This window comes from Agelaius phoeniceus, chromosome 1, assembly GCF_051311805.1.
Source record: "Agelaius phoeniceus isolate bAgePho1 chromosome 1, bAgePho1.hap1, whole genome shotgun sequence".
Classification (NCBI taxonomy): domain Eukaryota; kingdom Metazoa; phylum Chordata; class Aves; order Passeriformes; family Icteridae; genus Agelaius; species Agelaius phoeniceus.
The window spans coordinates 31,431,220-31,443,681 of NC_135265.1; the positions used below are offsets into that span (position 1 = coordinate 31,431,220).

The window sequence follows — 12,462 nt, forward strand, 5'->3', positions numbered from 1 at the left end:
ATCAAAGAGCAGCCCTTCAGGCTGTAAACTCCTACAATAGACCACGTCTGACATAGGAAGATGCACTAGTGGGGAGTTGAATGGCAGGAGTGTCCTTGACACCTGAGGGTTGCTCACAGACAAGGGCTGGCACACACTGGGCTGCATGAATTCCCTGTGCTGTGCTCCAAGAATGAAGAGACTTTGCCTTTACTCAGATGCAAAATCCTTTTCCCTTCTGCTTTTCCCCCTCCACCTCTCCCTTTCACTGCTCAGGTCCTAGCAGTGGAGCCAGCTGAGAGCAGAGCCAGGAGCTTCTGGGTATGAGCTCCCTGCCCTGTGCTCAGGACTGACCAGGGCTGAGGCCAGCACAGTTAATCATGCTTCTTTCTTAAGGGTAAGGGAAATATTTTTTGTCACTATTTCCTCAGCATTTAGCATTTTTTTTCTAATCAGAAAAGAAAATACTGCAGCACCTCTGTTCCTGGGATAGTCACCAATGGTCATGAACTCCTTCCATATATTTTTTCTTACTGAAATGCTTCAGTATAAATAAACAAACCTCCATAAAACAGCAGGAAAAATCCACTCCCAATGAGACTCCATGGAGGCAGTGTGAGAGAATGACAGTGTCTGAAAGGTGGGGATAAGAAACTGCCCCCCTCTTGCTCACACAGACAGCTGTCTCTGCCCAGTTCACTTCTCCTGGTGATTTATGAAGCCCTTTGATCAGAATCGAGTTTTAATTGCCTGAACTGCAGAATCTGACACGTGCTTCATCAAGTCAAAGGCAGAGCCTCTTCCTGGTGCCCTGCTCTTCTCTTCTTTTCCATGGATCCAAGCCCTGTAGGATTTTGGGAATCTTCTCAATCCCTAACTCCATCTTTCAAGTAGCCATCAGCTCAGAAATTGACAGAGGAAGAGAAAGAAAGAGAGAGAGAGAAAGAGAAAGAGAAAGAAAGAGAGAGAGAGAAAAGACAGAGATAGAGAAATAGAGGGAGAAAAGAAAGAAAAGAAAGAAAAGAAAGAAAAAGAAAGAAAGAAAGAAAGAAAGAAAGAAAGAAAGAAAGAAAGAAAGAAAGAAAGAAAGAAAGAAAGAAAGAAAGAAAGAAAGAAAGAAAGAAAGAAAGAAAGAAAGAAAGAAAGAAAGAAAGAAAGAAAGAAAGAAAGAAAGAAAGAAAGAAAGAAAGAAAGAAAGAAAGAAAGAAAGAAAGAAAGAAAGAAAGAAAGAAAGAAAGAGAGTTAGTTTTCTGTCTTAAATACCCTCAAGTTCCCCTACCCATCTCTCCCAAGGTCTTAAGGGGAAGAAGGGGAAAACCCTCCTGGTCTGGTGCTTGGGGGAGCCCTCCCATCAGGCAGGGACCTCGGGAAGGCCCTGGAGGGGGAACAGATGCTGGGGGATCCCTCCCAGTTGGATCAGACCCTGGAGAAACCCTCCCAGCTTGGGAGCACCGTGTCCAGCAGAGCTGGGTGCCCTGCAGGGCTGGGTGCCCACCCCAGGCCTGGCCATCCCTGGGGGAGCAGGTATCCTGTTACTGCTGGGCAGGCAGAAGAAAGGCGAGTGTCAGGCACTGTCACATATCATTAGTACTGTTTCTCCCCATTAAAGCCATGCCTTTGAGCAAAGGAGTTTCTTTCATGTTCTCCCCCACCAATACCCTGACAGAACTCCTAAAACTCAGGAATTTTCCAAATCAAAGACTTAATCATTATTCTTCTGTCCATTTCCTCCCTCTCTGCCACACACACTATACCCCAAACTGCTTTAACTGTCATTATCCCCAGCACAGATGCCTGTTTAAATTCTTGATTCAAGCTGGAGGACATTTAATAGCTGACTGGATTAAATATTGCAGACTCCAGCCCAAAATCTCTTTGAAAATACAGGTCGAGGAACTATGTCTAAATTTGCTGGATGAAAACTGATCTATGATATATGTTTTAAGTTCAGATCTGAGGACGGGGAGAAGGGGGGAAGGGAGTCTGTTCTGGATCTGGTTTATATTGGTGTAAAAACCTTGAAGTTGAAAGGTGTTTCAGGATGCTTAGAGAGGGAGAAAGACAGAAAGCAAGAGAGAGAGAGAGAGAGAGAGAGGAAGGAAGGAAGGAAGGAAACAAGGAAACAAGGAAGGAAGGAAGGAAGGAAACAAGGAAGGAAGGAAGGAAGGAAGGAAGGAAGGAAGGAAGGAAGGAAGGAAGGAAGGAAGGAAGGAAGGAAGGAAGGAAGAAAGAAAGAAAGAAAGAAAGAAAGAAAGAAAGAAAGAAAGAAAGAAAGAAAGAAAGAAAGAAAGAAAGAAAGAAAGAAAGAAAGAAAGAAAGAAAGAAAGAAAGAAAGAAAGAAAGAAAGAAAGAAAGAAAGAAAGAAAGAAAGAAAGAAAGAAAGAAAGAAAGAAAGAAAGAAAGAAAGAAAGAAAGAAAGAAAGAAAACCTCCCTCATCAATCAGCTAATCTTTCTTCATGGGAAATGGATATATTTTCCATTTCAAATAATTTAATATGAAGCATTGCAAAGCACTTTGAAAGTGCTGAGGTTCCGTGGAGGAATTAGCTGCCTGTTTGAAATTAACACTCATTTGGCTCTTACATCAACAACCCCTTCATAGACAGCGTCTCATTCCAACACTAAACGTATTTGATAACTCTATGGTTCAGAAGTGAGTATGTGTGTGTGTGTGTGTGTTTTTGTGGCTGTGTCCAGAATTTATACATTTTCACACACAAAGGAAAGCCTTACTCCTTTTCAAATTCTGACCAAAAAAAAAAAAAAAAAAAGATATTTTCCCTTTGTTTTCTAAATTGCATTTAAAAATACAATACAAATTGGCGTTTGCTCAAAATCATGAGATCAGCTGACTATCCTGAGTCTGTCGTTTATAGTATTAATAGATGAGAAAGGAAGGGGGGGAAAGAAAGGACTCCACTCCTTTAAATAAAAGGGGTCCTTTATTTGAAAAAACTTTAAACATCTTTACAAAATCATGTGATTGGGACTCAAAGGCAATAAATCTAGATTAAGAATCCCTAGGGATTTTTAGATTGGTGCTATCTATTATGGATAGCACCTCAGTCTATTTATCTGAGTTATATACTCCTGCATTGTCATTCTAAAAGCTAACGTGCTTGATATCAGCCTTTTTGCCTTTGAAAATATTTGCATAAAAAGAAAAATAATGACTGAATAATTTCTGCCCAGCATAATTCAGTGAAAACTCGTCTATTTTTTAATAGGGGTACCTATTATAAAAGCCACCACCGCAGTTCAAAATTAATATGTCAAATCCACTTGTAGAAACAGATGTGCAGAAATAAGCAAGGCATATCTACAGCTCTTCGAAATGGTCTGTGAATGAAACATAGGCAGCCTGTTTGCAAAAGTCCGACAGCTCTCCGCCTGCCTCTGGCTCCAGCGGGGATCTTTCCCTTGGCCATTCCCGACCCGCTGGGCTGGCAGAGGGAGCACCTTCCGTCCCACCACCTGCAGCGTGCCGCCGCACTGATAACCGCAGCACTCGGGGTCTAACATCGATTTCACATTAAAATACCAAAGGACCTTCCGGAAAACCGTACAAAAGGAAAAAAAAACCAACCCACCCCGGAACGCAGGGCTGGCATCTACGGAGGACATGCTGCGCCTTGCTGCAAACGTCGGACAGCTTTTAATTTCCTGGAGAGCCGTGGCTCTGCCCGGGGCCGGGCAGGGCCGGGCAGGGCAGGGGGTCCCTCGTCCATGGACCCCGGGGCCGGGGGCTGGGAGCGTCCGCAGAGCCGGGCAGAGCCGGGCAGGGCCGGGCAGAGCCGGGCAGGGCCGGGCAGAGCCGGGCAGAGCCGGGCAGAGCCGGGCAGGGCCGGGCAGAGCCGGGCAGAGCCGCCCGCCTGCGCCGCGCCCGGAGCGCTGGGGGCCGCCAGCCCAGGCTTTCCTCGGTGCTCTTAGGAGCTCCTACCCACCTTCAAATAGAAGGCAATTGATTAGTTTCAGTTTCTCCTCCCAGGAGAGATCCGATACTTTCCCTGGGATCAAACGGACCCGAGAATAAAGGAGCGGGTCAACCGGCGGGAAAGAAAGAATAAGAAAAGAGAGGAAGAAAGAGAGAGAGAGAAGGAAAAAAAAAAAAAAGAGAAAGAATGAACAAGAGTAAGAGATGGAGGGGGAGAGGAAGAAAGATAAAAAGAAAAAGGAAGGAAGGAAGGAAGGAAGGAAGGAAGGAAGGAAGGAAGGAAGGAAGGAAGGAAGGAAGGAAGGAAGGAAGGAAGGAAGGAAGGAAGGAAGGAAGGAAGGAAGGAAGGAAGGAAGGAAGGAAGGAAGGAAGGAAGGAAGGAAGGAAGGAAGGAAGGAAGGAAGGAAGGAAGGAAGGAAGGAAGGAAGGAAGGAAGGAAGGAAGGAAGGAAGGAAGGAAGGAAGGAAGGAAGGAAGGAAGGAAGGAAGGAAGGAAGGAAGGAAGGAAGGAAGGAAGGAAGGAAGGAAGGAAGGAAGGAAGGAAGGAAGGAAGGAAGGAAACTGGTTAGGCGCACTGGAAGAGGATGGCAAGCTTGGACAGAACGGCTGCTTTTTTTTACACAAACAAATAAAAAGCATTTTTAGTAGAGCCTGCATACTGCACATTTATGTGCAATACAGGCATATAGAAAAAGGGGGAATGATTTATGCTTGAATTTCTGTGAGCCTTTCTCTTCCCAGTGTTTACAAGGCGGGGCTCTATTTGCAAGTTGTACATCTGTTCGCTTCACGTGACGTTTTCATAAAAGCTCTAACATCTGGTCAAAATAAACCTCCTTCAGGTACTTGCTTAACTTTTCACATGTCAAAATCCCTTCCCCTCTGAAGCCCTCCTTTCCTTCACGGCTGCAGTCGCGTGTATTGCTCCTTTCTTGACTGCTTGTTTAATGACTCTGCCTCTGCCCGAATAGAACAAAGCAACCCTAATCATGAGGGGGCGACCCCGACCCGTCCCAAGAGCATCCTTCCTCATCTCGCCCCCTCCCACCTCCAAATTTCCCCGCATTAGGAGGGCAGAGCGGGTCTTCTTCCCTCCGCAATATTTCGCTTTGGGATTTCTGCAGCCCAGCAAAGAGGATTTGCGTCCCACTCCCTCCCCTCCCCCCCAGGCGAACCCATAGTCCTGCTCGGGCTAATATTTCGTACAAATGCTGATAATACTCCCAGTGATCATCATCTGATTGTCCCAAACCTATTCCGTTATTATATCTGCTCTTATTAATTGCTCCCGATACCTTTGTAGCCGTCTTTATCCCGGCGTGGTTCCTCTGAATTATTTTGGAGAAAAACACTTCTTCTCTTGCCCGTGTCCATACAGTGCAGAAGAGAATTTTTGTAAAGTTTCTGCAAATTTAACGTCACCTCTTTATGAAAAGAGTGAGGAAGTGCCCGCTAACCAAGACAAGACAAGTACGTAGATAAGAACAACGTAAGGGCTCCTGAACGGGCGGGCGGAGGAGACAGAGAATTACTAAGAGAATGGACAACTTTTTCGTCGATCTGAATATTTAGTTTTGCTTTGCGTTTTATTTCGGATTTTAAAACTGGTGTTACCATCATCATTAGGTTTCCGCAGCTTTATTGTTCTTGCTCTGTAAAACCGTTCTAAGCCTCCCGCAATGTCGATCACTTGGTCCTTATAAATGGCCGGCTTGTTTGCTTTCAAAAAAGAAAAGGGGGACTTTTCTACAAGTGATTTTAACCTGCTCCACCTTCAAGTGACCTGCCAAATGCTCCTTCTTACTTTATAGACATCTGGGAATTCCATACATGCCTTAAACTCCAATTACACACCTTCTTCAAAGGACACGTGCTTTGATTTGCCAAGAACATTAAGTGGACTGAAGTCGAAAGAAGCTGGTGCAGAAGTTAATGTAAAATACATCCTGTGCCATGTTTACTGCGGGCAGGTTATGCGTGCAGCAAATAAAATAAGTCCTGATGGGATGTGGATGTGTGCGCCTCTTTTTCTTTCTTTTTTTTTCTTTTGCTTTAGCCTCCCGGATCCCTTTACGGGGTGGATTGGATTTGCCGTCACCACCACCACCACCCGCTTCCCAAAGATGCTAATTTATGGCGGGAGCGCTCTCGCTCTCCCGGCGGGTCTGCTGCCTGCCGGAGCGGGCAGGTGAAGGGAGAGCCGTGTGAACCAGGCTGGTGCAGCCACCGAGAGCGACTGGGGCAGCACCGGCGCCGGCAGCTGAGCGCGTTCCCGGGAGCCGCCGAGCCCCGCGGGAGGCAGGTGCCCGAGCAGCCGCCGCCGCAGGTGAGTCCCTCTCCCCCTGCGCTTTTCCGTGACTTTTGCTCCCCCGCCCTCTCCCTCCGTTTCCCCCCACATCCCCACGGCGCGTTTGTTTGTTTTTCTTAAAATTACAGATGCAGGGAAAACCGCCTGACATCATGGGAGCGGGACAAGAGCGCACTTTGAAGGGCTCCTGGGCAGGACTTCAAGTGAAATCATACGCCGGGGAGGAATCCGATACCGGCTTGGAGAAAGCAGCGGGGCGGCCCCTGCCAAGCCCAGGAATGTGCGAGGGCCCGCGGCCGGCGCCCCCCGCCCGCCGCCCCGCAGGAGGCGCAGCGCCGGCACCGCCGCTCCGCCGCGGCCGTGCGGCCGCCGATGCGACCGGGCCCGGACCTCTCAGCCTGAGAATGAACGGGACGGATTGATGCCTCTGAGAAAATAGCGGAATCAATCAGGATTTCTAAAGGCAGAGTTAGTTTTCCGATTGCAAGAGTGTTTAAAATTCCCAGAAGGCAAATTAATATACATATTATTTCTTTTTTCCTTCAGTAAGCCTGACGCTGACTTAATCGTTTTTGGCTCTAGCCCGGGGAGTACCAGGCATCTGCAGTCCTCAATTTCAACACAGGAGAAGGTACGCCCTAAATTTTAAAACAGGTTTATCTATTTTTTATGATTTATTTTTTTAAAATGAGGCAGAGGTAGAGGCTGTCAGCCGGGAAAGAGCACCGGCTGAGTGCCTGCTGCCCAGGAATACTGCCGCGCCGGCAGAGACCCGCTCGGAGGGACACAGAAGTGAGAAAAGAAGACCTGCCGGTGGCAGGAGCCCCACGGATAGGAATTGGGGATTTTTCTCACTCGGGTGTTGAGCTTGCTGGAAAGGTGTTGCACCGCCTGGCCCAGAGGCCTCTTGCCGGTTGCAAAAGAGCCAGTCAGGTTTAAGTCCATCAAGCGGGCCCTCTCCCGATTTCTGAAGCCGAGCACAGTTTGATTCGTGGCTTTTAAAGTGCACTTGATTCCTCAATCAAATTTCGCAGGAATTCCCTTCCACGAAACACGCCTTCCCTTCAGCACCGAGCAGCTCGTCTGGTTGGTTGTTTTTTTTCATTCCCGGAACCTGTTTTCTTCCTAAATGTGAGGAGTTTTCCCCACCTTTCCCCGGTGTGATTTCTCCCCCAAAAGGAACAACCGAAACCTTCTATAACCTCCCAAATCCCCTTAGCTCCACTGCCAAAGCTGCGCCGGCTCCCCGTGCCTGTCGCCTTCGCTGCAGCCGAGGTAACGCGGGCAGACTTTACCTGCTCCTCGGCAGCATTGGAGCCGGGGGTTCGGAATCTCTGACAGGGCAGCTGCGGGTGCCAGGGTGCCGGGGAAAGGGAGCTCGCAGCGGCTTCCCCTCCTCTCCATCATTGAGAGCTGCGACCACCGGGGCCGTCATCTAATTTTCAAGTGCTCGCTAATCCTACAGTGCAAACAAGCGCGTCGCGCACCGGTTTAAAATATGCCCCATATTATATTCACAATAGTGCGTAACAGACGGCAATATGTGGATGTGGAAACAAATACAGGAAATAAAGTCAACTCATGGGCTATGCAAACAGGCTCTGTCTTGGAAAAGTACCCCATCCCATTTCCCCCAGACACTGGGCAGCGGAGTCCCTGTCTCCACGGAGGGCATTGCTCAGCGCCCAGGGCCGCGGCGCTCCCCGCGCACCTTTCGCGGCCGCGGAGGGGCAGGAGGCGCCGCTCCCCGCTCCTGCCCGGCTGCCAAGCGCTGGGAGATAAGCGAGTGACAGCAGAGACAATCAGCTGTCCGGTTATAGGGGCTGGGGTTTGGATTGGGTTGTCAGGTTTTCTGGGTGTTTTTTTACGACTTCCCTTTCACCTTCCTTCGAAGCCCTCAGATCTGGAGGTTCCCTCTCTTTTGCAGCTCGGGTTCTCGCCGCATACTGGGACCCCGCGGAAAGCGTGGTGAGAAGAAAGAGGGGCAATGTGCGCCCTACACGTAGAGAATGAGAAGAGGGCGGGTTAGAGTATCCCTCCGTGCTTTGCACAACGAAAATGTGATCGCTAGTATATATATTATATAAAACCCTAGAGAGCGGAGCAGTCAAACATCACTTCCACCGGAAAACCCCACTCGCTAGACACTTCCCTATTTCAATCTCACTTTCTTTTGCTTTCCCTTTGGATGGACGAATCCCTATTTAAAACCGATGCCACTTCCTCAGCGATATCAGCAAAAAGTACCTGCGCCGGGGGCCGGGGAACAGGCCCCGCTCCTGCCTCACATCTAGGGGCAAAACACAAGGCGGGGATAGAGCTCAGCTGCGGCGAAAACTCCGCTCCCCGCGCAACTCCGCCGTGCCTGGCGAGAAGATTAAAGAGGGAGAGGGAGAGAAAGAGAGAAGAAACAACACCTTCCTCTGCAGATGCAGTGAGCTTCAGCACAGAATAATAAAGCTGTCTCAATAAATAACGTGCCTGTGTCTGTCAGTAGCTAGTTTATTTGCGTTTTTCGCCTGGTTTGTTTATACTAGTGCCCCCTCTCTCTTGGGTGTCTTTACAGCTCAACAAGCAGGTATTTATCTACAGCTCTAACCCTGAGTTCTCAGAGAGACCAAACTTTAAGGTTATTAAAATTTCAATCATATTTATTTATTGCAGAAAAATAATATACAATGATATTTACAAAACAATCATAAAAATAGGAATGCATTTAGACACCGGATCTATTTGCATTTTAACATGGGTCATCAATAAATAAATAAAATGTTTATTTTTTTCTCAGAGGAAAAATATTAATAATAAAAAAGTTAGGAACCGGGTATATAACAGTTTGAGCCCAGCTTATTCCCCCCTAAAAAAATTAAAAAAAAAATAAAAAAGGTTTTCATCTCTACAGGGATATTTTTGGTTGGCTGCTTGGTTTCATTCAAGAATGGAGAAAGTCCACAATAATGTATTTCCTTTCATCAGTGGCTCATAAGCACGACCTCTTGGGAATGCATGCATGCAAAAAAAATAAAAGGGCAAACAAAAAAAAGTTCGATTCCAACATTCTTCGTCAAAATAAAAAATAAAAATCGAACGATTCAGACTTCTATCAGAATGCAGAGATGTGTGGATTGTACCGACGCCCAGAGGGTAGTCACTGTCCAAAGCCCTTCTCTCTTTCTCTTTCCTTAAGTGCTCCCCACGCCCTGCTTTGAATTTGGATTTTACTCTTCTAATTTCCAAGAAATCCTTGGCACATTTTTTGTTAGAAAAGATAAAAAAAAATCGTATCCAACTTCAGAGTCTCTAGATTGTCCATTCTCTCCTTCTGTGGGAACAATGTCATCTGCAAAAACCCAGAAAGGGCGGAAAACTCGTTACTGAAACGAAAGTTACACAAATATCTACCTACACCTCTCTGTCTCTGGAAATCGCGTATCGGGCAGGAATGGAGAAGGGAGAGCCCGCCGTGCGGGCGGTGCGGTGACCGTGTGTGTGACACCCCAGCCTGGCGGTCCCTGGTGTCAGGGCCGAGGAAAGGGACAGGGCGGTAGGAAACCCTCATCGGGCGGCACAACGGGAGGACGTGGATTCACTTCAAAATACGAGCAGCAGCAGCGGCGGCGGCGGCTGCAGGAGCCATCCCAGCAGCCCTGCTGGCTCCGCAGCGTTTGGTGAAAAAGTGATCTCAGGCCGGCCCCATCTGGCTGGGGCACACCCGCAGCGTCCCGCCCGCAGCCCAGCCCGCCGGCAGCGCCCGGCCACGCGTGGGCCCCGGGGGCTCGGGGCGCACCTCGGGCCGCGCAGGAGGAGGGACGGCCGGGCTGGGGGAGGCACCTCCGGCCGCCCCGCTCTCCGGCCGCCCCGGGAAGCCAGGCCCCTCCGGGCGGGCTGCGGGCCCTCTGCCCCACGGCCACGCGTGTCCGGCTCACGGCGCAGCCGGCGGCCTCTGGCCTCCCTCCCCCCTTCCTCCCGCCGGGTTCGGGGTCCCTGTCTTACCTAGGGCTCCTGCCGGGGGGATGCGGGTGGGGGACGCCGCCTGCTAGTGGGATGCGGACATGGACCAGGCGCCCTCCATTCTCCACACCGAGAAGGCGTAGCTGAGCCGCTCGTGGGCCACATAGCTGCAGCTTGCCATCTTGGAGTCCAGCTCGTCGCTCTGTAAGACCTGGTAGAGGAAGTCGATGTACCTGGCCGCCAGCTTGAGGGTCTGGATCTTGCTCAGCTTGTCCGAGGGCAGCGTGGGGATGATCTTCCGCAGGGCGGCGAAGGCTTCGTTCAGCGACTGCGTGCGCTGCCTCTCCCGCACGTTGGCCATGACCCGCTGGGTCTGCAGCTCCTCGTAGGACTGGGGGCTGCCGCCGCCGCTGCTGCTGCCGCCGCCCCCGCCGCCCCCGCCCGCCCCGCACTTCTTGCCCCGCTTGCCTTGGGCCGGGCTGCAGGGCTCGTCCGCGGCCCCGACGGCGCCGCCGGCGCTGCGGCGGCTGGAGCGGCGCTTGCGCCCCCCTCTCTTGTTGTTGGGCAGCTGCTGCCGGTCCGGCTCCTCTTCGCTGTTGCTCAAGCTGTCGTCGGCGGGGGAGACTGGAGAGTTTGACTCGTCCTGCTGCATCATCTCTGGGGGGAGACGCGAGAAGCGGGCCGGGAGGGGGGGGAGGGCAGGGAGAAGAGGGGGGCACCTAACCCGCCAGCTCCCCCTTGATCGGCTGCTTCGCTGGCCTGCGAGGAGAAGGAGGAGGGAAGGAAGGAGGGAGGACCTCACTTTGGGGGGAGGGGGGATGGCATCAGGATCCAAGAGCAAAAAAATAAAAAGGCCAACAACAAAAAAAAAATCCCTCCCGATCCCTCCTTGGAGCCCCTTCGAGGTGTCTGGGATTGGGAGAAAGTTGAAGACTTGGAGGTTCTTATAGCTCCTGCTGGCGGAAAGTTTGGGGGCAGCAGTGTCATTGGCCTGACGTGGAGAGGAGGGACTTTTGCTGAGTTTTATAGGAAAGTTTCCGCTTCCCCATCTCCACGCCCTCCCCCAATTATTTTTTCAAGCCATTCACAAGTGATCTGGCTTCCCCACACGCACGCACATACATCCTTACCCCAACCTCTTTCTCCGTTTCCCTCTCCGAGGTTTCTCTCTCAAACTCCTTCGGCTAGTGCTCGGCTTTGGGTGGTGCTGAGGGCCGGGCCGGGAGGTTCTGGGGGTGCCCAGCGCCCCGAGCGCTGCTGCGGAGGGCTCAGCGAGCCGCTCAGTGCCTGTGCTGGGGACAGCCGCCCCGAGCGGCCGGGGAGAGCCCGCACCTCTCGGGCTGTCCTCGCTGCAGCGGGCACGGCTGGTAGAGAAAAGAAGGAAACGGGAATTACCCGCGGGGCAGCATCCAGGCGCATCCTAATTTTGACCCGCTTTAGCACACGCCGCACTTCCCAGTCACTGAGCGCCCCGGGATCTGACTTGCCGAGGGAGTCGCACATTTTTGGGCTGGGGAGGGGTGGTGGCACAGCCTCGTCCTGCCAGGCTGGAGGACTGAGCTCGGAGAAAGCCATCTTCAGAGGTGGAAGCAGCCAGGAAACCAAGCATTGGCTTCGTACATGCATAAGCACCAGTCCTTGAGCTCGTCTTAAGAGAAACCCGGGAGGATCCGCGTCTCCAGCCTGGCACACTGGGAGACGGGAGGGTGTACGGACTCCTTCTGCCCACACACTCAATGTGCTGACCATTCACTTCAGTCCGTCCTCCCACGAGGCACCCGAATCCGGCACTTCCTGGGAAAAGAGATTATTTATTTTAATTTCTCTTCTATGTCCGCAGCCAAAGCTATTTCTTCCCATCCCCCGCCTTTGTGCCTCCTTCCCCGCTCGCTGGCAGCACAGAGCAGGTGGTGTGTCTTTTTAACAACAGCTCAGATTCAAACGGGGAACGCCTGGGAGGGAAAGCTAGAAATTGCCGTCCATCAGTAAAGGGGGTGAAGTTCTCTCTGCTCTCCCTGCGTGGGGACCGCGCTCCTCCTTTGCCGGCCTGGCAGCCACCGCCTGCGCGGGCACGGCCGGGTGCGGAGCGGAGCGGGCAGCGCAGAGGCTCCGCGGCTTGTCTGAGGTGTGAGGGCGGACAGGGCGAACGGAATGGCAGAGGAGCGATAAATCCCAGGCATGAAATAAAACAAGGCTTCTGGAAGAGCGCTGTCATCCTCTCCGGGGAACAGAGTCGTCTCTCTCCTGAGCCTGGGGACTGACTGCCTTTCCTCCGGGCAGAGGCGGCTCA

At 51.2% G+C, this 12,462-nt stretch overlaps 1 protein-coding gene across 1 annotated transcript; it reads right to left on the reverse strand.

Annotated features, from left to right (window-relative positions):
* Positions 1–8,888: 8,888 nt before the first annotated feature.
* TWIST1 (twist family bHLH transcription factor 1) lies at positions 8,889–11,526 on the reverse strand. Its single transcript, XM_077190701.1, has 2 exons — positions 10,215–11,526; positions 8,889–9,561 (listed from the first exon to the last, which is right to left on the reverse strand). Exon 1 carries the CDS (start codon positions 10,825–10,827, stop codon positions 10,258–10,260), a length of 570 nt encoding a protein of 189 aa, XP_077046816.1. The 5' UTR covers positions 10,828–11,526; the 3' UTR covers positions 8,889–9,561; positions 10,215–10,257.
* Positions 11,527–12,462: the final 936 nt, after the last annotated feature.

What these genes read in the sequence shown, in the direction of transcription:
- TWIST1 (XM_077190701.1), bottom strand. Translation starts at nt 10,827, where the DNA reads ATGATGCAGCAGGACGAGTCAAACTCTCCAGTCTCCCCCGCCGACGAC.